Source organism: Phyllobates terribilis, unplaced genomic scaffold (genome assembly GCF_046119375.1).
Source record: "Phyllobates terribilis strain yellow unplaced genomic scaffold, ASM4611937v1 Scaffold_8__6_contigs__length_399053987, whole genome shotgun sequence".
Lineage (NCBI taxonomy): Eukaryota > Metazoa > Chordata > Amphibia > Anura > Dendrobatidae > Phyllobates > Phyllobates terribilis.
Genome location: NW_027362768.1, coordinates 127,742,783 through 127,769,178, shown reverse-complemented (window position 1 = coordinate 127,769,178; position 26,396 = coordinate 127,742,783). Strand labels below are relative to the sequence as shown.

Genomic DNA, 26,396 nt, shown 5'->3' with positions numbered 1-26,396 from the left:
AGCACTTCTTACCATCAGACTTGGCGCTGACCTCAGTTACATGCACACTCTCAGCTTTATAGGACGTTGTGCTGTCAGTCCTAAGGAAGGTTAGCAAGTTGTGTTAATGAAATGAGGAATAATAAAACACAAACAGACCATATGACAGGACTGAAATCTAAGAATCACTGTACCTCTGGAAGGAATCAGATCGGATGGGGACTGCCTCTCTGGATAATTTTTGGACACTTTTAATGCTGGGTACTGTGCCTTGTTCATCACTCAGTTCTGCTTGTGTCTTCTGGATGTACTCATCATATGACTAAAAATAGTTGGAATGAAAAGGGGAATAAAACAGTTTGCAAGATCACAGACAATTATTGCGACTGCACATTAGGTAAAAATAAATACAATCTTATTCTCTACCAAGATAAAAAAAAAACATTGTAAAAATCACAACTGTTGGTATTAACCCCTTTACAACCCAAGGAGGTTTGCATGTTAATGACCAGGCCAATTTTTACAATTCTGACCACTGTCAATTTGTGAGGTAATTACTCTGGAACATTTCAACGGATCCCCCTGATTCTGAGATTGTTTTTTCGTGACATATTGTACTTCATGATTGTGGTAAAATTTCTTCGATATCACTTGCATTTATTTGTGAAAAAAATGGAAATTTGGCGAAAATTTTGCAATTTTCAAAATTTGAATTTTTATGCCCTTAAATCAGAGAGATACGTCACACAAAAGAGTTAATAAATAACATTTCCCACATGTCTACTTTACATCAGCACAATTTTGGAACCAACATTTTTTTTTGTTAGGGAGCTATAAGGGTTAAAAGTTGACCAGCGATTTCTCATTTTTCCAACAAAATTTACAAAACCATTTTTTTAGGGACCACATCACATTTGAAGTCACTTTGAGGGGTCTTTATGACAGAAAATACCCAAAAGTGACACCATTCTAAAAACTGCACCCCTCAAGGTGCTCAAAACCACATTCAAGAACTTTATTAACCCTTCAGGTGCTTCACAGGAATTTTTGGAATGTGGAAGAAAAAAATGAACATTTAACTTTTTTCACAAAAATGTTACTTTAGACCCAATATTTTTTATTTTCGCAGGGGTAACAGGAAAAAATGGACCCCAAAATTTGTTGTGCAATTTCCCCTGGGCACGCAGATACCCAATATTTGGGGAAAAAACACTGTTTGGGCGCACGGCAGGGCTCGGAAGGGAAGGAGCGCCATTTGACTTTTTGATTGTAAAATTTGCTTGAATAATTAGCGGACGCCATGTTGCGTTTGGAGAGCCCCTGATGTGCCTAAACAGTGGAAACCCCCCACAAGTGACCCCATTTTGGAAACTAGACCCCCCAAGGAACCTATCTAGATGCATAGTGAGAACTTGGAACCCCTAGGTGCTTCACAAATTGATTCGTAAAAATGAAAAAGTATTTTTTTTTCCACTTTTTCATTTTTACGAATCAATTTTTGAAGCACCTGAGGGTTCCAAGTGCTCACTATGCATCTAGATAGGTGCCTTGGGGGGTCTAGTTTCCAAAATGGGGTCACTTGTGGGGGAGCTCCACTGTTTAGGCACATCAGGGGCTCTCCAAACGCAACATGGTGTCCGCTAACAATTTGAGCCGATTTTCTATTCAATTTGTTAGCGGACACCATGTCGCGTTTGGAGAGCCCCTGATGTGCCTAAACAGTGGAGCTCCCCCACAAGTGACCCCATTTTGGAAACTATACCCCTCAAGGATTTTATTAAGGGGTATAGCGAACATTTTGAACCCAGAGGTACGACACAGAATTTGATAACATTAGGTCATCATATTGAATAAGTTGTCATTACTCTTGAGCGCAAGTGCTCGCTACTTGAGTTTGCATCGGGTACTCAGGTATGCACCATGTATCATGGGTGCTCAAGTGAAATGCTCGAGTCCCCGCCCGCATGTTTCACGGTTATTAGACACCCAAAAAAAACATGCGGAGATCGCTCGTGCATGGCAGGCAATCCCCGCGAGTTTTTTTTGGCCGCGAAGCATATGGGGCGGAGACTCGAGCACCCGCGATACTCAGTGCATACCCGAGCACCCGATGCAAACTCAAGTAGCGAGCACTTGCGCTCAACACTAGTCGCCAGATAGTCATCTTTTTTTTTTTTTTTACATTGGAAAAAAAAAAACAACCCCAACCCTAACATTAGCACAACCCCAACCCCAGCCCTAGCGTTTATTTTTTACGCTGTTCCTCATGCGGTATAAGTGATGAGATTACATTATTCTTCGGGTCGGTGCGATTACAGCGATACCAGAATCATATCGGGTTTTTATGATTGACAGCTGTCACACACTAAAAGACACATTTTGTAAAATCTAGTTTTTGCATCGCCATATTTTGGCCGACAGTTATGTGACTGCTTGTTTTTTGCGGGATGAGTTGACGTTTTTATTGGTGCCATTTTCAGGCACGTGACATTTTTTGATCGCTTTCTATTCCTATTTTTGGGAGACAGAATAAACAAAAACCAACAATTCAGGAATTGTGTTTTTTTTACATTTTTTTATTCTACTCCGCGAGTGGTAAAATTGATAAGGCAACTTTATTTTTCAGGTCAGTACGTTTACAGCGGTACCACATTTATATAGTTTTTCTATGTTTTGGCGCTTTTACACAGTAAAAGCTATTTTATAGAAAAAATTATTTTTTTGCATCGCTTTATGCTGAGAGCTCTAACTTTTTGATTTTTCGGATGATGGAGCTGTATGGCGGCTTGTTTTTTGCGGGATGAGATGACGTTTCAGCGGTACCATTTTTATTTATATTCGTCTTTTTGATCGCGTGTTATTCCATTTTTTGTTTGGCGGTATGATAAAGCATTGTTTTTTGCTTTGTTTTTTTACAGTGTTCACTGAAGGGGTTAACTAGTGGAACAGTTTTCTAGGTCAGGTCGTTATGGACGCGGCGATACCAAATATGTGTACTTTTATTGTTTGTTTGTTTTTTCATAATAATATTTATTGATGGGTACATTATATTTTTATTTTTAGTGGATTATTTATTTTTTCTTTTTAAATATTTTTACAATTTTTTTTTAATTTTTTTTTCCAGTTTCAGACAGTTTTTTTACTTTTTTACTTTGTCCCACTATGGGACTTTCACTTTTTTTATTCTGATCGCCTGCATGGCACAGGAATGCAGCACCATCCCTGTGCCATGCAGGCTGTCAGCGCTGGACAGGGAGAAGATTGTTTGGAGATGCACTGCGCATGTCAAAACAATCTTCCTGCTGTCTGGTGACCCGGATGTTGTCATGACGACATCGGGTCGTCATGGCAACACCCGGGAAGCCGCGGCAGACAGCGCTGGATGCCGGAAGAGGAGGTGAGTATCGGCGATCACCTCCCCTTGCCTCCGCAATGCTGCGATCGACTTCGATCGCAGCACTGCGGGGGTTAATGTGCTGGGAGCGGTGCAGGACCGCTCCCTGCACATAGTATCGGGTGTCAGCTGTGACAATCAGCTGACACCCGGCGGCGATCGCGCCCACACAGCCTGTGAGCACGTGCGATCGCCATGACGTACTAATACGGGTCAGGCTCTTAAAGCCCAGGGCACAGACGCGTATTAGTACGTCATGGGCTTTAAAGGGGTTAACCACTTACAGTCAAAGCCAATTTTGAGTTTTATGACAAACCATTTTATTCAGCTTTTTTTTTTTTTTTTTTCAGCAACGTAGGCGAATGAGGTCTTGTTCTTTTCTGAATAAGGTATATTAATCAGTGGAATCATTTTGGGGTACACTTAACTTTTTAAAAACTAAACAACTCTATAATTGGAGTAGTATAAACAAAACAACAATTCTGCTGTGTTTTTTTTGCATTTTACACTATTTACTATGCTACACAAATCTACAAAAATAAAGTGTCAACTTTACTCTGTAGGTTAGTCCGATTATAACGTCACTAACTTTCAATAGCCCCTTAGTGACCAATAGACGTCTTTTTACTGACCTGCAATATAAGAGACTAGTGTTCCCCGACAGGTGACAATCCTGTAACTGTCACCTGTACATTATAGCTGACAACTTGCTGTATCAACCACGATCAGTGTTGGCACCGACCATGGACGTTCAACCCCTTAGATTCTGCCGTCAAGAGTCTGCCGGTTATAGTGACCAGAAGTTATCAACATTTAGGTGGTAAAAAATATAAACTTTTTCATTCCTGTCATGCCACTTGCCATTACTTCCTGAAAAGAACCAGAAGGGTTAATGAACTACCTGAAAGCAATTTTAAATATGTTGAGGGGTGCAGTTTTTAAAATGGTATCACTTTTGGGTGGTTTCCAACATATAGGATGCCAAAAGTGACTTCAAAACTGAACAGGTCCCTATAAAAATACTTTTTGTAAATTTCCTTGAAAAAATGAAAAATTACTGCTACATTTTTAAACCTTTTAAAATGCTAACAAAATAAAACAACACTTTACAAATGGTGCTGATGTAAAGCAGACATGAGCAAAATGTTGTTAATGTATTTGTGTGGTAGGACTATTGGGATTTAAGGGATAGTTTGAAAATTGAAATTTTGAAAACTTTTTTTTTTTTTCTAAATTTCTGATATTTTTATAAATAAACGCAAAAAACATATCAACCTAAATTTACCATTATTATAAAGTATCATGTGTCACAAAAAAAAAAAAAAGAGTCTCAAAATCAATGGGATATGTTGAAGCATTCCAGAGTTATTACTACATAAAGTGACACTGGTCGGATTTAAAAAAATTGGTCCGTTCACTAAGGGGTTAAGTACAAATACATCCATTTGTGGGAAGGGGTTGGGGTAGTATTTGGCCACATACAGAAATCACAAGGGTACGTGTCCTTAGAATTTCTCAGAAGTAATGCATTATGCTCTGGTGTGTAACTTCAAGGCAAAGATATATAATAAATTCACATCTATGTATCGTTTAGGGCCTTTACATTTTTTTCAGTTGACAAAACTGATACAATAATATTTATGTAAACAAGTATGAGAAAACGAACATCCTGTATTTAACAATCTATAAAGTACGCTATTATTACCTGAAGTTGCTGAAGCAATATGGCCTCCTGCGCTCGCAATCGTTCTTTTTGTCTTCTCCTTTGCTCTCTTTTGAGATTCTCTACCACAGATTTACGTTTTTTAAGCTCTTCCTTTAGTGCACGTATGCGGCCTTCAATGTCACTTTGATCAGATGTAGCCTCTGAGAAATATGCGAAATGCAGACAAAGCATTATATAAAATATCTATCCACTAAATGTTATACATACTATGTACACATTTACATTTAAATATGGACTTTTCCCTCTCTTTAGAACTATGTAAACCTTTAATGTCAATCATGGTGTGCCATAAGAGCACATGAATATACTTTCCAACAAAGCAGCCATCATTTGTAATTAATGGATGTAATTTATTCTCTAAAGAAGAAGCAACCTTCTTATTACTAAAAATTAACATGAACATTTTGTCCAATCCATTATAGTCTTTTGAGATTTAATGTAGGTAGCAGGTGTTTGAAAAAAGCCAATATACAGGTATGTGCCTACCCAGCTGTAATATAATAAGAAATATGTTGCTGTAGATTGCCTGTTCACAATAGATAACTTTTTACTAAATGATATTCAGCTGGAAGTCATCTTCCATTCTCCCATGAAGATGGATGCTTGGCCTGACTGAATGTGCATGGACAGCGTAGGGCAAGAGGATTGGTGAGGATGTAAGTGTCAGTACAATCCTTTATAATGGATGGCCGAAAGGCTGCTGGCTCCGATATTCATTCCAATGTCATCCTCAGCTAAAGAAAAGCATTAAATAACAGTAACTCCCAGAATTAATATGTTTTGTGCATCAACCTCAACAACAACTTCACTCCATTTACCTGAATGTGTCATGGACAATGATTCTTCAGACCATGTGTGAGAGAGTTGGTGAGGTCTTAGGGTAATGTGGATTTTCTGACGTCCGCTCTTTACACTTTCCTTGCTGGATTCCAATTCTGCTGGTGACTTGCTGCTTCTTGGAGGAGACTATAACAATATACACGTTTCACCTTATTGTGTTACAAATAGAAAAGTTTAAGGACTTTTCGGTCAAGTAAAGTCATAGTGTCCAGAAATTGGCATAAGCAAGTCAATTGTCTCTGAACGTAGCATGAATGAGCTCTCCTGCTGGATTGTGAAGAATACAATTGGTTTACTGTGCCAGTTGGCATGGGGCAAACAACATATAAAGAAAAGCAGCCAGGAGTTATCACAATGGGCCGGCTGATAAGTGTTTCAACCACACTGGGAGCTGCAGAACAACATACTAATGTGGTATATGGGAAAGCAGATGATGTAGTAAAGTGCAGGGTCTGAACTGCACAGCTCCCACTATAGGATGAGATTCATCCAGGGCTTCGTCCCTCATTTGAGACACTGTCAGAATATGTATGGGTAAAGCAATAATCGCATGTGCTACTTTCTACCAAAATCATCATGCGTAGGACTGACCAAGTTCACAATACTAGCATAAAATATGTACCACTTTGCTGGGTCCAGATACAGCCAAATCTTCAGAGATGCTACCGTGTTCTCCGCTCTCCTCGTGAATTTGTTCAGCAATGGTTGATGGCTCAATGCTCTCAGAAGATAAATATTCTGGAGGAGGACTCAGGGAGGTCCGTGTCTGGATAGTTGGACTTGGTGGGGCTGAGGAGCCTTCCTTGTGTCTCTTGTCTGAAAAGAAAAGGCAAGGATTGTTGGCTTATTAAATTCAATTGGCAAGCATGTGGCTGACACCAAGCTAAAATGGATTACAGTAGGTCGGTGTAACCTGCTGAGGAGGAGGAGCTGCCTTTTGTTCTTAAAGCTTATTTAGACGTCCATGCAAATTGGTCTAAAATTAGATCGCGATGCACGGACTGGCCGCGGGTTTCCCGACCCCAGGGTAACAGATTCATAGAAATATATGTAGCTGTCAAGCTCAGGTGAGAAGAGCAGCAGCCAGCAGGGCTGTGGAGTCGGTAAGCCAAACCTCCGACTCCAACTCCGACTCCTCAATTTCCATGTCACCGACTCCACGACTCCGACTCCCTCATACACGGCTCATGTGTAAGTGATAAATTTACTGTAGCACAGATTCATCTCAGCTAAAAGTCTAGACCCTTAGATCAGGAATAGGACAGACATTTATAGGACATTTCGTAACTTTCCCAAATTCTTATGAAAAATATGTTCCCCACAAACTGCATTGAACTTCTGTACCCAATTTATTATATATTTTAGGAGTTGGAGTCGGTCCATTTTATACCGACTCCACCAAAATGGACACAGATTCCGACTCTACAGCCCTGGCAGCCAGTCCAAGCATTAGCGGTCCGTGCTCAGACCGACTGCAGCAGATGTCTGAATGAGCCTTTAGTGTGGTGGCAGCAGCATGCACCCATGGTTCCCCGTGTCCCTCATTGAAGCGATAGCGAACACGCTGACCGTTACAGGAGCCAAAGAGGTACGACACCTTCCTAGTGCCCCTGGCACTTTATTTTAGCTGTCATCCAGAGAGGGTCACATCAAACACACCCCGACCAATTCCACATTGAGGAAGCTGCTGGCTTTTAAGTAGCATACTCTGGAAGTCATCTGGTACCTCCAGGGCTAATGACTATACAATGAGCATGGTCTTTATCTCCATGTGTAGATAATATATAGATATTATATTAAACCAGAGAAACATGGGAGAAAACCTCAAAAAATCCAATTTTAAACTAAATGGCATAAAAAAAAGCAAAAGGAACTAGCAGGAATAACTTCAAATATTTTTATTTTAATGTGGTGAATCTTTTCAAGGTCCTCACCTTCTATGACAGTTTGTGGATCCTCGGTGCTTTGTCCCTTAGTTTTTCCACTTTGGTTGTCCCATGCCGCTAGAGCCTGCTTCTCAATTTGCCTAATTTCCAGTTCTTCAGCGTCCAATCTCCTTTTCCACTCCAGGAGCTCCTGTGCATGTAACCTCCTCTGCACCAGCTGCTGTTCTCGCTTTGTTAGGAATCTGGGGGCAAGTTTACATTAGATCTTCACCTCACTGCAGCACAACTCACTCAGAAAAGGGAAGGATGAGGGGACGGCAAGCAGAGGAGGGAGGAGACAACGTTGCATGCGCGGCTTTCACTAGCCCCACCCGACAGCACACTGTCATGCCCCCCAGGATTCATCATCTTCATTATAGCACCTCCCTACCCCCCCTCACACGGTGCAGAGAGTAGAGGGAGAGGTGCTGTTACCTGAGCAGATGGCGGCAGATATAGAGCTGGAATTTGGGGTGAAGTTTGGGAAAGCACACACTGAGAGAGGCCCAGTGCTGGGGCGTAAAGACAGAGAAGAAGCAGTGAACAGGGCAGATGTCTCTACAAGAAAAGGAGTGAGAGTTTACCAAGGAGACGAAAGAGCGAGACAGACTAACAGAGTGGAAAGCCAAAAAAGCCGCAGGAGGACCATAGTAGGGATCCTGGAGGATGGCAAGCAGAGTGCAATTGAGAGAGCCACGGAAGATGCAAAAAAAATAAAAATAAATAATATATATATATATTGCTTAATAGGGGAAGATATTGGTACTAAGAAAGAAAGATAAGAGGGTCAGGTGTGACTTTTTTTTAATATAAATTAGGAACATTTTAATGATGAAGGGGTACTCTTAAAAAATTTCCTCTTGGCCCAAGGTCTAAAAAGGGAAAAATTTTAAAGCACTGGAAATGCAGCACAAAAAAAGGACATCGGACTGAGATGAAAGCTGGAAAATACAACATGATGCTGTGAACTACAATTGTGAAACAGGAAAATGAATGGCTGAACACAGAAATGTAACTGAAATGCAAAGCGCATACAGGGAATGGACCTACTTCATATCTTGCAACAAAAGCGCTGACACTAATGCACATTCTACAGTGTATGCAAAGAAGAAAATATACTTACTTGGCATCCATGTGGCCGTGCATTTTGCGGAGTTTTTGCATGATGCTGCTGGTTTCACTCCCAGAGACTGACACTGGGGATGGACTGCGGCTCTCGGCTTCAGAGGGATCATGGCTGGTTAATGGACTGGGCTGAACATCAGCCTCACTCGGTTGCTCCTGTGTAATATTAACGTGTAACATTTTAGCATAATTTGTGTCTCATACTTTTTTTTTCAATTATTTAATTTTTAAATTATAATCAGCAAAAAAATATAAATCACTAAAAATGGGCTACACACAGAAAAAGCAAGTACATAAAAACAGAGAGAACTCACCAGCTGCCCGTTTTCTGCAGACTTGAGTTTCTCCTGTATCCTCAGGGTGCTGTTCTGGATCCGCTGAATCTCCTCCTGCTGTTTTAGGATCAGCTGCCTCTCTCTGCGAGCTGCTTTATTTGCTTCCTGTAATCGTTTGATTTCAGCCTGAAGAGGATATTTAACATGTAAAAAACGAAATATTGAAGCGAAACAAACAAATCAACAATAATGGCAATCTACAACTAAATACCGGCCATACCTGTTCCTGCTGAAGTCTCAGCAGAAGACCGCGCTGCCGCTTTCTCAACGGCGGCATTTTATCATCCTCCCCTTTATCACGGAGACGCCTGCACATAGAAGCATTAGATTTCAGGTTACGGGATTGTTATAAAGCTTACAATTCAATGAATGTGGTCCATGGAGGATGAAGAAGTACAGTAGGACAGAAGTAGACGCAATTTATAAAGAGGTCATAGATAATGCCCCATCACTAAATGGCCTCTGATAGGGACATGACATTTTCCTGTGCCCTATTACAATATATGGACAACCTGTTCGCTAATAGTGAAAGCTGATGAAAAAAAAAGGTGTCCTGGCGGCAGCAGCGTACGTCCCACAGAGCAGAGGAAATCATTGAACCACTCTCCATAATCTTTGAAAATTCTTAGAGAACAGAAGTCCTAGAAGACTGGAGAAGAGGGAATGTTGTCCCTATCTTCAACAATGGGGAAGAAGGTAGACCCAGAAAACTATAGGCCTGTGAGTCTTAGTTCTATACCAGGAAAGATATTTGAACAAATTATTAAACATGTATGCAAGTACCTTTATGAGAATGAATTGATTAACCAGAGCTAGGATGTGTTTGTAACTAACAAGTCATATCAGACTAACTTAACTTCCCTCTATGACAGAATCACTGACTGGGTGGATCAGGGAAACGCAGTAAATATAGTATATCTTGACTTCAGCAAATCATTTGACAAAGTAGCTCATACCATTTTTCTAGAAAAAAATGACCAAGTATGGAATGGATAAGGCAACTGTTAGGTGGATTCATAACTGGCTTAGTGATAGGATCCAAAGAGTGATTATAAATGGTTGCACATCCAGTTGGAAGAATGTCTCGAGTGGGGTACCACAAGGCTATGTCCTGGGCCCTGTGTTTTTCAACATCTTTATCAATGATTTAGATGAAGGAATTGAGGGTAAGCGGATTAAATTTGCTGATGACACAAAGTTATGAGGGATAGCTAACACTAGAGAAGAGAGAGGATTCAAAAAGATCTAAACAAACTGGAGCAGTGGGCAGCAACTAACAGAGTGGTTTTTAACAGGGAGAAATGCAAAGTCCTACATCTGGGCAAGAAAAAATAAAAAAGCATATACAGTATGGGAGGAATAGGGCTAAGCAACATCACATGTGAAAAAGACTTGGGTATACTAATAGATCACAGACTGAACATGAGTCAACAGTGTGATGCAGCAGCAAAAAAGGCAAATATAAGTCTGGGTTGCATTAACGAAACATACAGTCTAGATCACGTGAAGTAATTATCCCCCTCTACTCCTCTTTGGTCAGACCTCATCTGGAATACTGTGTCCAATTCTGCTCACCACATTTTAAAAAAGAAATCGAAAAAACTGGAGCAAGTTCAGAGAAGAGCTACCAGGATGGTGACCGGTCTACAAACAATGTCCTATGAGGAACGGTTAGAGGATTTCGGAATGTTTAGCTTGCAGAAGAGAAAACTGAGAGGAGACTTAATAGCTGTCTACAAATATCTGAAGGGCTGTCAGACTGTACAGGGATAAGCTTTATACTCATTTGCACATGGAAAGACTAGAAGCAATGGAATGAAACTGAATGGGAGAAGATACAGATTAAATATTAGAAAAAACTTTTTGACAGTGATGTTGATCAATGAGTGGAACAGGCGGCCACGAGAGGTGGTGAGTTCTCCTTCAATGGAAGTCTTCACACAGAGGCTGGACAGACATCTCTCTGAGATGGTTTAGTGAATTCTGCATTGAGCAGGCGGTTGGGGACACGATGACCCTGGAGGACCCTTCCAATGCTAACATTCTATGACCATGGTTTCTTGTATCCCCCAATGAAGAAACCGAGAAAAAACTATTTACTCTGATAAATCAGGAATGCTTATTTCTACCTCTTTTGGTGTTCCAGCCATGCAAGTTCAGCTTTTGTCTTGTCTTTCAGTGCTTTCTGACGCAAACGAAGAAGAGCAGCTTGGTGGGCTGAGCGCATCTCTCCTTCTTGCATGTACTGGCGAACCATCTCCATAGTGAACTTCCAGAAGCTGTCCTGTCCACTGGAAAAAGGGCCACTTATCTCCTGTGTCAAAGAAATGTCAATATTAAATTTGACAAGAAAACAAAGTGCAGTCATTTCTATTCTTTGGTGGTGACCCGGTGTCACCTTTTCAGGAGTACTTTCTTCATCAGATTCATGTCGGCGACTCCGCTGTCTTTCCAAACTGCCCCGCCGGTGGGCCTCGGAAGGTAGCAGGGAACGAAAAGATAATTCCTCAATGCCTTCTTCATTTTTAGGTTCTGCAGAGCTTGCACCTTGAAGAGATAAAAAGAGAATTGAAAGTAAAGCTGAAGCGTTTCAGAAGGTTAACCAAAATCTTTTTAATTACCAAGGCCCAATAATCTTGTCTTATCAACCATACAAACCTTTCTCATCGATGGACAAGCTGGTGTCTCCTTTTGTTGCATTCGGTTCAGGAGTTGGCAGTTCCTCCGAGATGCTCTCGTCCAGTGTCCTGTGACTTGCCGTTTCTTCTTTAATAGATGAGGCTAGCTGACTGTCTTGCTCACTACTGCTGCTGCTGCAAAACATCAAACAGGAAAGAACTTAACCCAAGTTCATAAAACATTATTTGCCCTTCATCCCAAGCTCATCACACCTTACCTATGGGATCGCTCTTTGAAGCTGGATACACTGCTGGGTGGTAGCGAAGATGGAGAGGCAGAACGAGACCCCCTTTTCCTGTATGAAAAAAAATAAAAATCTTACATGTGACAAACAAATCTCTAACATGCTTTCAGCTATGTTACCTGCTTACATGCAAAAAAAAAAAAAAAAGAAAAAAAGAAAAATGTAAACTTATTAAATACCTTGTCCCATGGGAACGATGGCGTTTTGGCTGGTCTGAAGGAGACGTAACCGTATGATCTGAGCTTGCTGGAGATAAGTAACCACGCTCTGACTCCTGATAAGAAAAAGACAATAATTTAACACTTCCGGAAATGCTATCTATGCCCTACTCAAAGCTGTCACATACGTAGCCCCGTGCCCTAGAGCAGGGTTCCCCAACTCCAGTCCTCAAGGCCCACCAACAGATCATGTTTTCAGGATTTCCTTAGTATTACACAGGTGATAATTCCATCACCTGCACAGGCAATAATTCCATCACCATCATTACTAAGGAAATCCTGAAAACATGACCTGTTGGTGGGCCTTGAGGACTGGAGTTGGGGAACCCTGCCCTAGAGAAAAGCACGTTATCTCAAATATGCTTCTAGATATCCACACAATATATCAGTAAGCAGTTTTGTAAGACTCTGATCAGGTGTCCACATCGCTACTTCATGGCAGCCAGAACAGAGCAGTTTCATCTTCCTTGGCTGGCACTCAAATGCTGGCATCTTATGCGTCATCACAGCACGGAGGTCTAGTAATCACAAGAGACTTCAAGGATGCTGGCCAAGGAGGTCACATTGCGCTGGTCTGGCTGCTATGGAGTACAGGTATGGTTGCTGGACCAAAATCCTGAAAACCTTTTTGCTCAACCATAATTTTTTTTATAAGGAGTCTGCTGCACTATTCTTGTATGCCAAAAGGAATGGAAACTCTGCCTGTCAGCTTAGGCCAAATGCATTTTACAAAGGTCCCCCAGCAATAAATGGATTACAAGGTCTCCGTTTGCTGGTACTCCAAGTTTCCACCTTGAAGTGAAGGGGGAACTAGTCAGCAAGTGCTAGTTTTCTGGTAGCAGAAACACAGCTAAAATAAGCATTATACAATTACCAATAAAATCAATATCAAGTAATGCATGAACAAGCGGGATCCTCTAGAGCAGGAGTCTCAAACTCTGCTAAATATATGGGCCGCACATAGAAAAAAATGTGAATATGAAGCAGGGCTGTGGAGTTGGTATAAAATGGACCAACTCCAACTCCTAAAATATATAATAAATTGGGTACAGTAGTTGAATGCAGTTTGTGGGGAATATTTTTTCATAAGAATTTGGGAAAGTTATGAAATATCCTATAAATGTCTGTCCTATTCCTGATCTAAGGGTCTAGACTTTTAGCTGAGATGAATCTGTGCTGCAGTAAATTTATCACTTACACATGAGCCGTGTATGAGGGAGTCAGAGTCGTAGTCGGTGGCATGGAAATTGAGGAGTCGGAGGTTTCAATTACCGACTCCACAGCCCTGATTTGAAGGGCTGTATTCTTTGCAGGACGATATGAAATTTTTAAAATGATACCATATTGTTTTTCTATACACCTTTTGAATCATTTTTTTATCATTTTTGGCTGTTTTACTGTATTCTTTTAAATGACATTCATTTCATGGGCTATGGTACAGTTTTATAGTTTTTACAAGTTTACAGTTTTTACAATTTTTATTTCCTTTTTGTGTCCCCTAATTGGCCACATGCAGTGATTTTTTTTCTTACAAGTAGCACCATACAGTAATTCTGACCAACTTCTTATAGTAATGTCAACATATTATAGTATAGTAATGTGCCCAATCGTGGTCCCCATCTTGTAGTAACGCGCCCCATCGTGGTCCCCATCTTGTAGTAACGCGCCCCATCGTGGTCCCCATCTTGTAGTAACGCGCCCCATCGTGGTCCCCATCTTGTAGTAACGCGCCCCATCGTGGTCCCCATCTTGTAGTAACGCGCCCCATCGTGGTCCCCATCTTGTAGTAACGCGCCCCATCGTGGTCCCCATCTTGTAGTAACGCGCCCCATCGTGGTCCCCATCTTGTAGTAACGCGCCCCATCGTGGTCCCCATCTTGTAGTAACGCGCCCCATCGTGGTCCCCATCTTGTAGTAACGCGCCCCATCGTGGTCCCCATCTTGTAGTAATGCGCCCCATCGTGGTCCCCATCTTGTAGTAATGCGCCCCATCGTGGTCCCCATCTTGTAGTAATGCGCCCCATCGTGGTCCCCATCTTGTAGTAATGCGCCCCATCATGGTCCCCATCTTGTAGTAATGCGCCCCATCGTGGTCCCCATCTTGTAGTAATGCGCCCCATCGTGGTCCCCATCTTGTAGTAATGCGCCCTACATCGTGGTCCCCATCTTGTAGTAATGCGCCCTACATCGTGGTCCCCATCTTGTAGTAATGTGCCCCATCGTGGTCCCCATCTTGTAGTAATGCGCCCTACATCATGGTCCCCATCTTGTAGTAATGCACCCCATCGTGGTCCCCCATCTTGTAGTAATGCGCCCCATTGTGGTCCCCATCTTGTAGTAATGCACCCTACATCGTGGTCCCCATCTTGTAGTAATGCGCCCCATCGTGGTCCCCATCATGTAGTAGTGTACCCATCCCGGTCCCCATCTTGTAGTAGCGGACCATGCAGGTCCTTAACTTGTACAACCTTCAACTGTAAAGAATCACTGACTTCGGCGGCCCTCAGAACCAGGCCGCAATCATTACGGGGGCTCCGGTGCCTGCGGGCCGCATTAAGCAGCCTCAGGGGCTACGTGTTTGAGACCCCTTCGCTCTAGAGCATGAAACTCTGCAGCCCGTCCACTGAAACTTATGGATGAGAGTAGTAGTCAGGAGACTCCATTATATCAACTCATTAATAGGGTATTTAAAAAAGGGTTTTCTAAACCAGACAACATCTTACACTAGATTTTTTTTCCTGCAACTCTTCTTTCCCACATCATGCAGCCTAAATACCTGTACCCAAAAACCATTTTCTGATATAAATGTAAAAGGGAGAAATGCAGCATGACTGTGTACGTTATTACCCCTTGTGGCAGATCGGAGTAAAGGGGTGCAGTTCCTTTTTGCTTAAATAATCAGGACTCTACAGACAATCAGGATTCTTTCACATCAGAGAACTGACTTGAAACAGGTTTAATACTGATAGTTTTGGCTAGAGCTCAATAAGCTGGATGCTGCTCACCTCCTGCAGTCTGTTCACATTTTGGGAGGCACACGACTCTATGGTCTTTTGGAAGCGCTGAAGCATTTCTGCCTGTGTCTGCGGAAAAGAAAAAATACATGGTGTCAGTTGACCCCAGATAAAGTGTCGATAATATTACCATACATTATTAGTGATATTGCCACTGACTTTAGCCCACGACTCCTCATTTTACCTTTGCTGCGATCTGTCGCGCCTCCTCCAGCTGCCGCATACTGGCTTGAGCCTCCTGCTCCGCCTGCTGCCGCAGTGCCGCCATATTTTGCTCATGACGTTGTTGTTGAGCCTTTAAATATGTTGCGATAAATTTTCCATATAAGTAAACTTGTAAAATCACTCTCCAAAAAGGTTTATAAAGTATGAAGCAATAGAGAAAAAGGTTTATGAAGGGCAGATACAATTTCCAACAAAATCAGCTTTATTCTAATTATTTTTTTTTGCCTATTGCTCACATTACAAAGTACTAATGCCAAAGGAGAAACATATAGCATCCACTGGAGAGAATTTATAGTTTTTCTTAAGTTCTTACATGTCAGATGGTTGGGGGTCACAAAATGGGGATCTCATTGACTGCAACATTGAGGGTGGGCATAACATCATGAGTTCTATGCATTTTGGTACTTATGTGGCCCTATTTGGAAGACGGTCTACTAATTTCTGAAGACTTCCTTTGACAGGTGGCCCATTGATAAGTGAATGAGATCTCGGATATTTGGATTTCTTCAGAAATGCAGATATCATAGAGTTAAAAGTCAAATGGACAAGTTAAAGACACGGTTGCCCCTTATTTACATCATTTAGGAAACGCCACAGATGAAAAGTTGCATTAAAACTTGTTTCTAAAACAGAATAAGAACCACAGACTCTTGGCAATTTTTTAAAAACAACGATCTTGCCACCAATGAAAATAGCTTAGCATTCAGGAGAAATTAAGAGGCAATTCTCATCAGCATCATTTGTTAAAACTGCAAAGTGCTTGTTGAAACAAACAAAACAACTTTGCAATTCGCCAGTTGTTAAAAATCCTTTCTGTTCTCAAGAATGGAGAGACTTAAATCTATTGTTTACAGCTCAGTGTCCAGGTTAATGACCATCTCTGCAGTTGGTCAGCAGTGGCTGGTCTCCTAGGAAAGAAGCTCATGCCTGCAAAATCTTTCCAATAGAGCTTGCAAGCGCTGCTCTGAAACTAGCCTGAAGTCGGATCACTAAACCTAGCCTGCTTCAGAACCTCTGCACTCTTCCGATACTGCAGAGGCAAAGCTGACTCTACTTTTAAAGTCTGAGGACGAAACAGTTTGGGCCAGTGGCGAAATCACCCCCCCAAGATCAGAATGTCGAGCAAGAGCATACTGCCACCATCCCGCTAGACCAAAATGTCGAGCAAGTGCGTACTGCCACCATCCCGCTAGACCAAAATGTCGAGCAAGTGCGTACTGCCACCATCCCGCTAGACCAAAACGGTGAGCAAGAGCATACTGCCACCATCCCGCTAGACCAAAATGTCGAGCAAGTGCGTACTGCCACCATCCCGCTAGACCAAAATGTCGAGCAAGTGCGTACTGCCACCATCCCGCTAGACCAAAACGGTGAGCAAGTGCGTACTGCCACCATCCCGCTAGACCAAAACGGTGAGCAAGAGCATACTGCCACCATCCCGCTAGACCAAAATGTCGAGCAAGTGCGTACTGCCACCATCCCGCTAGACCAAAATGTCGAGCAAGTGCGTACTGCCACCATCCCGCTAGACCAAAACGGTGAGCAAGAGAATACTGCCACTATCCCGCTAGACCAAAACGGTGAGCAAGAGCATACTGCCACCATCCCGCTAGACCAAAATGTCGAGCAAGTGCGTACTGCCACCATCCTGTCAGACCAAAATGTTGAGCAAGTGTGTACTGCCCCCATCCCGCTAGATCAAAACAGTGAGCAAGCGCATACTGCCACCATCCCGCTAGATCAAAACGGTGAGCAAACGCATACTGCCACCATCCTGCTAGATCAAAACGGTGAGCAAGAGCATACTGCCACCATCCCGCTAGACCAAAATGTTGAGCATGTGCGTATGCCACCATCCCGCTAGACCAAAAAGGTGAGCAAGAGCACACTGAAACCATTCTGCTAGAGCAGAATGTCGAGCAAGAGAGTACTGCCAACATCCCGCCAGAGCAGAATGTTGAACAAGAGCGTACTGCCACCATCCTGCTAGAGCAGAATGTCGAGCACGACCGTACTGCCATCATCCCGCTAGACCAGAATGTTGAGCAAGAGCGCACTGTCATGCAGAAAGTCACGAGGCTTTGGAGCAGTATGCTCCTATAGAAGGAAGATGTGAGAAACCCTTTAAGTAAAGAAACATGTGCCACAAATCCTCAACTCATTACATGGGCAACATCTACATACAGATTGCAATCCCAATTTTGACATCCCCAAGGGCTTAGATATTGTGCAGCCAAAGATGCTCAAGAAGTGCTTAATAATATATGGTACTCACACTAAAGTACAGCCTGGTTTATACATGGTAGTACCATACACATAAAAAAGCCTATCCCAAATAATGACAAGTTGCGTACGTCAGATAGCTGTAGCCATAAAATCACCACACTTCAGTTAAGACAAAATAATCATCGATAGGACTTTACCCGAAATAAACACTTAAGGGATCTTAGCTTAATGCTGCCATTTCTGTCTACCTTTTTTCCTGTGCGCCAATATTTGCACTCTAGTTTTCAGTGTAGTAGGTAATCTACGATTTGATTCATCATTAATTATTGATTAATTCATTCATTAATCTTATATAAAGGGTACATTTATCTCAATAAGTCCTAGACACTTATGTGTTACACAGAGAGTCTGAAGCTGCACAAAAGACTGGCAAGAAGCTTATAACTCCTCCAATCTGTGTCACAAAACTAAACTCTCAGCCTAGAATTGGTAGGACATGTGGACAATTACAGACTGCAGAAGACTCTTCTATAATATAACGTGCGTAGATCTCGAGCATGCAAGAAAGATTTTTAATATTTGGGAAGATAAAGTTGAATTGCATTTTTGATGAGTTTCCCCTCATAGTGGCACCTATTATTATTGTACCTTCAGTATTTGTGCGAGTGATACGGTTTCCTGTTGTGCCAGAGAAATCCCACGCACACGCTCAACATCGCACAGCTGCCGAACAGATTCCTCCATGGCACCAAGGTAGTTCAGCTCAGCAGACAGACGTTGGTGTAGCCCGGCAGGAGAGAATCGCATGGCACCTGCCATACACACCGTCACAGAAGGTAAAAAGAAGATGTATGTTTACTGGGGTTAACCTGCAATCTAATGGTACAAATGTTATCATCACACGGTCTACTTGTACAAAAAACAATCTGCATACCTTGCCCAGTATCTGTTACTGAAACGGGTGCATGTGATCCTATTTGGTGTCCAGATGGCGGTAGGACTTGTCCTCCTACATCCTTAAAGTTCGACTGCTGACTTCTTATATCTTTTCCAGCGTCAGACATGAGGCTGAAATACACAAAGTAGTGAGGGGGTGGGAGAGATATCAGCTTTACAAAACGGTGGTTAATAGCTTGATTGCATTTCAATGAAGCCGTACAAGGGTCTCACCTTGTAATAGAACGAGAAGAAACATCGCCCATTGTGCTGTCAGAGTCGGAGCCTGCTGAGCGATCTTTGCTAGCAGTCAAAACTGGTGATGTTTGTTTGCTCCCTTGGCTTTTGTTTTCAGAACCAGAAGAGTTTTGTTCCACTTTCACAGAGATAGGAGAAGTATTATTCTGCCAAACCTTCCCTACACCACAAATGAGAGAAAATAATTTAATGCCCTCTTATACTCCAGTTCCTGCACTGTGGTGGATTTGACCCTTAAAGGGGTTGTCCAGGTTTGACGAAGATCTGCAGTTATGTGACAGCCCGGTCTTGCGGCCGGCACAGGAGAATCATGATAGCGCGCACTGTGAGGATTCAGAAGTCGGCATATACAGTGACTGAAGACTTTCGTGCCAAACCTGGACAACCTCTTAGCCTTAATATCTCATCCCAGAAGCCCACATTTAATCTTACGTTTTGTGCTGCTTCTCTGAGAGGAAGAGGACGACGGAGACGACGCAGCAGAGGGAGAATGTGAAGAATGCGGTGAGGAGTTACTTCGAGATTTTACAAGAGGTAGATCTTTCTGAACACTGGAGGCACTGGTATCGCTGTAGAGTATTATAGAAAAAAAAACAAACAAAACAGATCATCACATAAATGTTATTACTTTCTGGGGAAACTAGACAGTGAGAGCTATACCAAAGAGATTAATTGCAGTGCTTCTGCAATGGTACAGTGATGTAGCTTTATTGGGAAGGCTTCAGAAATGTTCAGGATGGGAATAATCCTTTAAAGGGATATTCCCATCTCCAAGATCCTACCCCAATATGTAGTACTGTAGGTGCAATAATATTAGCAAATACCTCCAATTGTAAATGTAGTGTAGTTCTTCTGATTCGCTATGTTGCTTACCCAGTGTGCAGGGCATTTTGATAGCTTAGGTGTCCATGGTTACGACCACTAACAACTAGCTGTCACTATATGTGTGGTCATAACCATGGATACCTAAGCTACTGCAATGCACTGCATAGGAAAAGAGACACAGCAAATCAGAAGAACTGTTCTACATTTATAATTGGAGGTATTTGTTAATATTATTGTTAATACACCTACTACATATTGGGCTAGGATCTTGGAGATGAGAATACCCCTTTAAAGTCCCCCCCCCCCCCTCAAACCCACTTTCTATGTAACATGGTGGTAAAGAGGCCCCTTTCACTCGTTTTACCATGTTAAACTGGCCACTATGGAACATAACCACAGAGCTGAATAAAACGTTGTTTATATTTTCTCATTTCTGACGCAGTCATATTACCTTGTAAGGTTTAGATTCTAATTTCCACTAAAACACTCTGGGCGCGAGTACTTTTTCTCTGGCATGACATTAACCAATCAAACCGGAAGCATCATGCACAGTAAAAAAAATAAATAAACAAAACCGTCTGGTTGGAATGTGGCCCGGAGCATGCAGATCGCATACTTGTGGTCACGTGGCCACCCGGTCTTGCTGCTGCCACTGGAAAATCCTCACAGTACATGCTATGCACGAGGTGAGTACTCACAAGTCGGCAGTCATATAGAGGGACTACAGACTTTTGTGCCAAACCTGGATGACCCCTTTCAACCATTAGTAGCGAATCCAAATCAGAAAAACTAAATTTACACAAAATTGCTTCAAAATGTCAAAACTCTGTAGTAATAAGAACACAAGGGTTAGTTATATTGTAAAACTACATAATCACCTCTGATGAGCGTCTCTTTGAGAATCGGTTGCTGGCTCGCTAACGTGGGATGAAATGAAGTCATCGGCATAGGAGAGACTGTTGTGAGGACTGCCGGCTGACAATACTGGCTGGTAATCTTGCTCAGTTTCTTCATATACATTAAGATCTAGAAGAGATGAACATTTCAATGTTTTGCTTTGTAAAGCAGTGGCTAAGGCATCCACAAAGCAAGCACTACTAGCCTCACCTCTTCCATGTTGCTGGAACGTCCTGGTGAAGATGTTGATCACACTGTGAGGACTTCCTTTCGTCAGCTCTTCCCAGGGGCCTTGGAAATCGGATCTCACATTGGAAGCCAGCGGAGGATATTTATCAGCTTCTCTCTGGAATTCAATAAGTGGAGCAAAAGATCTGTAATCCTTGATACAATACTCCTTATTTTTAAGAGTACTTTGTGCGTGAAGAGGAGATGCGCGTCTTGGTTGACCCTCTCCTTCAGAGATGCTGCCTTCGCTCAAAATGGGCCCTTCACTGATGGAGCTGGTACTGGAATTAGGAGAAAGGCTTGCTCTCTTCTGAGCCGGCGAGGGGATCACACTCTGTTCAGGTTTTTGTGCTGATTGATTGTTGTCCTTGTCGTCATATCTCTCGAGTAATGCAGATAATTCCTCAGGATGCTTCCTGTATAGGTGGCTAGCCCCGGGAAGGTCATCCTGGGAGAAATGACTAGAACATGTACTCAGCATTTTCTGGAGCCTACTGGAGAACGCATCTACTCTGCTTTCTTTTTCTGGTGGACTGTCTGGTTTTCGCCATGCTATTTTTACTGATGGTTTTGAGTCAGCTTCAAATGACCAAGCTATTGGTAAATTTAGGGAACCACCAGCCAACTTTTTAGCTTCATTTTCAATTCTAGAAGACAGAGACATCGCTGTTGCCTTTAGAGACTCTATACGATCCAAGTTGCTCTTAAAATCAGTGGATGTCTTAAACTGTGCATTTGTCTTCTGAGTCACTGGAAACATATTTGCTGTATTTTTTCTTGGGCTGAGAAACGATTCCAAGTCTTTAGAAAGAGCAAGAAACTGAGTTTGAGGTAATGTGCCCTTTGATGCCACCTTGTCTGGCTGAGGATAGTAGACCTCCATAAGGTCACTCCTAACACATATCGAGAAAAATAAAAGCAGAAAATTGATACTATTAAATATATATCAACAAAAGTAACAAATATATACAGTAATTAGTTGTGAGACATGTAATGACTGAGTCTGCTCTCCTGATCTACATGTCTCACACTGGTAACGCCCAATTTCATGTAAAATAATCTCTGGAGGCAGTTTTTCGGGGAGATCTATGTCTGAACAATGTGGATTTCTCTGCTATAAGGCATCGTATCGCAGATATCAAGGCATCATTGCATTCAACTTTCTATGACCTGTGTACCCCTATACACATCTTAGGAGCGTTAATCCTATTTACAGATTCCTTATAAGAGGCCTGCATGTATCAATTCACAGCCAGACACTAAATTCAAATAATAATTATTTTGGTTTTAAAAATTTTCTTTTTAATAGAACATGACCGCAATGTTTGTCGCTGGCGCTTGTTTTACTTTATATCACTACCCAAAAATATAAGACTCTCACACCATATCGTTACAATTCTAACTGGAAAAGAAGTAAGAGGACAAAACATGCAGAATAGGAGAGATCCTGATCATATGAGCTGACAATCTAATTACACATATAAATCTGTAGCTTCTACCATCACATCTTCTCCTCAAGCTTTCCCTCCTAGATTGCAAGTTGCAAACCCTCTTGCCTTTTTACAGAATGACAGAATAGTAGGGATCACGTTTTTACTGTGACTTACATCAAAAGGCCATACACACATGCTACAAACTGTTCTTCCAGAAAAGCCCTATTAAAGGGGTTGTCCAGTACTATTGATACTGCCCCATTGTATTTTTATGGTGAAAAGAAGTGTCTTCGTAAATACCTTGTGCTGCTGTTTCTGCCTGTGAGCGGCGCTATAACTGGCCGCTCACAGGCATCACGTGACCCCCAGCTGATGTCATGACAAGTGAGACATTACATCAGTGATGCGCTCCCCGCGGTGGCTGCTGGGTTGTGGGCGGGGTTACCCAGCGTGTCACACCCAGCATCCACAGCGTGCTTTCCCAATGAATGAGGGGAGCGAAAGCGCGTGGTGGATGCCTGGTGTCACGGGCAGGGGGAACCCCGCCACAACCCAGCATTCACCGTGGAACGCAGAAGTAAGTCACCCCCGGCGGCATCCGGAACCATGACGTGACATCAGCGGATGTCATGTCAGAGCCGGTTGCAGCGGTGGGTCACGTGATGCCTGTGAGCGGCCAGTGATAGCGCCGCTCACAGGCAAGAAGAGCAGCGCAAGGTATTTACAAAGACACTTTTCACCATAAAAATAAAATGGGGCATTATCAGTAGTATAGTGGTAGTAAACCCTTTAACTCACAACAATCTGCTATATATGGTTTTCTTTGAGGACTATTAATTAGGCCTTGTTCACACAGAATTTCTGAATCCCCCTAAAAACGGGACTTGGAGGTCATAGACTGCAATAAATGAACTCTGTTCATTTACTCAGATGTGCAGAGAAAAATAGCAGACTAGGTTTCTCTGTCCGTCTGAACAAAAGGTCACATCATATCTGGAGTCCCGTTTTTAGGGAGCTTCAGATAGAACCCCCAAATGCACTGTTGTGAACAGGGCCTTAGGTTTTTAACATTCAAGTTCTTGTGAGACGCTATGAATTTAGATTTTTTTCCACGCTACCTGAGAAGAGGCTGTAAAGGCTCAGAGAGAGAGAGGTCACTGCTGGAAGAGGCACTAGGGGGTCTCTCTTGGCCCTTGTTCTCTTTGTCAGATTCACCAGAGGGTTGATACAAAGGCTTGGACTTAAAAAGAAAGAAAAAGAGAAAATGTAAGATGTTAAGTTTGCTATATTAAATATATCAAAGATGAGAAGCCAAAGCCAAGAGAATGTATAATGTGGAGCTGGAGGCCCTGAGATAACCATGTGGCTGACATAAAATATATATTACAGAGGACGGCTCTCACATTAGGACATGTACCTGTTTCTCCTGCTCAGTCTGCCGAGGCCAGCTCTCGCTCAGGAGCAATTTGCTGTAAGTGTCCTGTGGCCGTGGGAAATTAGTATCAAGAGATTTGTTTGACACCGACTCCTGAGTTTCTTTCTCTTTTTGCGCATTTGTGACATTTTTTGCTTTGCCGAAAGCCTCTCGTTGCTTCTGATAAAGCTCTTGCAGACGCTTATTCTTCTGTTCCTCCGCCTGCCGTTGAGCCGCTCTCTGCTCATTCTGCTTCTTTTTCCTTTCTTCTTGCTGGCGCATAATATAAAGCCGTACCTGCTCAGAGTCATAATGTCTTCTTTTTGAAGCCATTTGCATTTCCTCGGAGACCTGTCCCTTCTCGGATTTCCTTTTCGTCGGACTGTGGCCTCTCTTTTGACTTTGCTTTGCCTGATCTAAACCACTATCGAGCTGCAGATCGTCTAAGATGCCTCTGATCTCTAGTGGCAGGAAGTCTTTCTTCACTTCTGCAGACACGTCCTGATGGTTTTGTTCCTCCGCAGAGAGAGGGGATCTGTTTTTGCTTGCGGCGTCCACTTGGCTTCTACTAGACTTTTGAGCATGTCGTGAATCTGATCGGCTCGAGGAGCTCCCTGTGTACAACAGAAAGCGTAAAGATCAGCAAATGGTTGTAGCTGAAAAGGTATAAATGACTTATAGAAAATAAAGAGGGAAAACTTCTCATGTGTTGATTGTGATCGTTAATGTTAACCACTTAAAGGGGTTGTCTCACAGACATTAATGGCATAACCTGTGGATAAGCCAATAATGTCTGATAAAAGCAAGTACAACGACTGGGACTCGGATCTATTACCAGTTCCAGGATTCCATCGGGCCCCGGCCCCAGTGACATATTCGCTCGGCTACACATGGAACTCTCCTAGCAGAGGCTGAAGAAGATGCACGGCCCCCTCTTGTGAGCACGGCCAAGCCCCTGACAGAGGGACAGAGGGGTTGATATGGGCTCTAGGGAAAGATGCCGGTCTGAAGAGGAATTTTTTCTTTTCTTTCCTTCATGAATCAGAAGTGTCAGATGAGCAGCGAACATCTGTGTGCCTCTTCCAAAATCCTACTGCAGCCCTGAATTTGATAAGCGGCGATTGCTACGCCCCATCTTGCCCCAGCCCATTTTGCCAGAGCTGGGAGAAACTGACATAACTTAGACGCAACTCCAATTTAAGCCTAACTTTCCTGACTTTTCAATTCAGCAGTGTACGTTTTGATGAATTGGGCCCTTAGAAAACATAAAGGTGGCAGAAACTATTTTTACAGATCTAACAGTCAATGGGGGCTGTGTGCACAAAATTGAGAAGGTGTCTGTAATTGAAAGGATGTGGTCTAGAGAAATTGATTCATTAAAAAAAAACAAAAAAAAAAAAACAGGAAAAAGAATTCCATATATTGCTAATCTGCATAGATATAGTCCATTACCTTATACAGTACATTAGATTTAACAATACTGATTAATAATCACACAAAGCTAACATGAAGCATATTTCACACAGTGCATAGCGTTTTTGTATCCGTATCACTGCCACAAGTCCCAGAGCAAATGAGCTTCTAATGACAAACTATCAACATCAAAGGTGATCTCTGACACTTCTCGTTCCGGTCATTAACCTGTGGCCAAATGAGTGCAACAACGCGCCAGTAACAAACTCAATGAGAAGCTGGCCTTCGTGTTGCATTGTGTGAAAACTCCCCCCCCCCCCCCCCCACACACTTTTTTTCTTTTCTTAGAAAAATAAAGCCTAATGCTAATGAATCAAAGCCTTTCCACCACTAATCAATGATGTAACAATCACATCGATAGTCCAACAAGTAATGTTATATTTGTCAAAATATCCTGTGAAAATGGCTAAATTGTGCCCGCCCTAGACGCCTGAAATACCCCTGACCTGGTTGGGCTTTTATTTTCGTTAAAGCAAGACAGACTGGAATTTGCAAAAATGGCAGCAATAAGATATAGATGCAGTGGCGTTAATTTGCAGACCTGGTTTAAGGAGTCTGTCATCATCCTCCCTTGATGGCGCTTTTTTCTGAACGAGCCGATCACTGGACTTGGAGCGCTTTTCCTTCTGTCGCTCACTGGGCACAGTCCTTTGGTCAGAGTTTCTCTCCTTCGATACTGATCTTTTGGCAGCCTGACGGTCATTGGACTGAGACTTTGGTTCTTTCTCCACCTTGGGTGCAGGGCCCAAGATTTGCTTGATCAATTTTTGCCCATCTCTCCAAGATGATGTGCTGATTATATGACCTGTAACTTTTATAGAATGAACGATTACTCTTGGAAAATACCATTATGGAGACAGAGGAATAAAATATAATTAAGATTTCTTTTTATTTACCCATCTTCCCATCAGGACTTGCTCCTCCGCCTGTTCCTGCCAATCTCTGAACTTTCCTCACTGGCCTCGATGTTCTCTTTGACTTCTCATTGGGCGGCGTTCCCTC

At 42.4% G+C, this 26,396-nt stretch overlaps 1 protein-coding gene across 9 annotated transcripts in view; it reads right to left on the bottom strand.

The window, feature by feature from the left end:
* The window catches only part of CEP350 (centrosomal protein 350), a 54,176-nt gene that overhangs the window by 6,743 nt on the left and 21,037 nt on the right, over nucleotides 1-26,396 (bottom strand). For 5 of the 9 annotated variants that reach the window (XM_073643271.1, XM_073643275.1, XM_073643279.1 and 2 more), the window contains exons 8-34: nucleotides 26,291-26,395; nucleotides 25,936-26,205; nucleotides 23,925-24,535; nucleotides 23,626-23,747; nucleotides 21,057-21,967; nucleotides 20,828-20,975; nucleotides 19,557-19,693; nucleotides 19,101-19,284; nucleotides 18,865-18,998; nucleotides 18,579-18,742; nucleotides 15,664-15,774; nucleotides 15,471-15,548; nucleotides 12,427-12,521; nucleotides 12,221-12,298; nucleotides 11,983-12,137; nucleotides 11,723-11,871; nucleotides 11,454-11,638; nucleotides 9,545-9,632; nucleotides 9,304-9,450; nucleotides 8,988-9,145; nucleotides 8,300-8,422; nucleotides 7,874-8,067; nucleotides 6,562-6,755; nucleotides 5,918-6,065; nucleotides 5,079-5,239; nucleotides 174-301; nucleotides 13-80 (exon numbers count right to left, since the gene is read on the bottom strand). In XM_073643271.1, the coding sequence (XP_073499372.1) occupies nucleotides 13-80; nucleotides 174-301; nucleotides 5,079-5,239; nucleotides 5,918-6,065; nucleotides 6,562-6,755; nucleotides 7,874-8,067; nucleotides 8,300-8,422; nucleotides 8,988-9,145; nucleotides 9,304-9,450; nucleotides 9,545-9,632; nucleotides 11,454-11,638; nucleotides 11,723-11,871; nucleotides 11,983-12,137; nucleotides 12,221-12,298; nucleotides 12,427-12,521; nucleotides 15,471-15,548; nucleotides 15,664-15,774; nucleotides 18,579-18,742; nucleotides 18,865-18,998; nucleotides 19,101-19,284; nucleotides 19,557-19,693; nucleotides 20,828-20,975; nucleotides 21,057-21,967; nucleotides 23,626-23,747; nucleotides 23,925-24,535; nucleotides 25,936-26,205; nucleotides 26,291-26,395 (5,046 nt within the window). The remainder of the gene's footprint in view (nucleotides 1-12; nucleotides 81-173; nucleotides 302-5,078; nucleotides 5,240-5,917; nucleotides 6,066-6,561; nucleotides 6,756-7,873; nucleotides 8,068-8,299; nucleotides 8,423-8,987; nucleotides 9,146-9,303; nucleotides 9,451-9,544; nucleotides 9,633-11,453; nucleotides 11,639-11,722; nucleotides 11,872-11,982; nucleotides 12,138-12,220; nucleotides 12,299-12,426; nucleotides 12,522-15,470; nucleotides 15,549-15,663; nucleotides 15,775-18,578; nucleotides 18,743-18,864; nucleotides 18,999-19,100; nucleotides 19,285-19,556; nucleotides 19,694-20,827; nucleotides 20,976-21,056; nucleotides 21,968-23,625; nucleotides 23,748-23,924; nucleotides 24,536-25,935; nucleotides 26,206-26,290; nucleotide 26,396) is intronic. The other 4 variants (XM_073643273.1, XM_073643276.1, XM_073643277.1 and 1 more) reach the window with 3 other exon arrangements.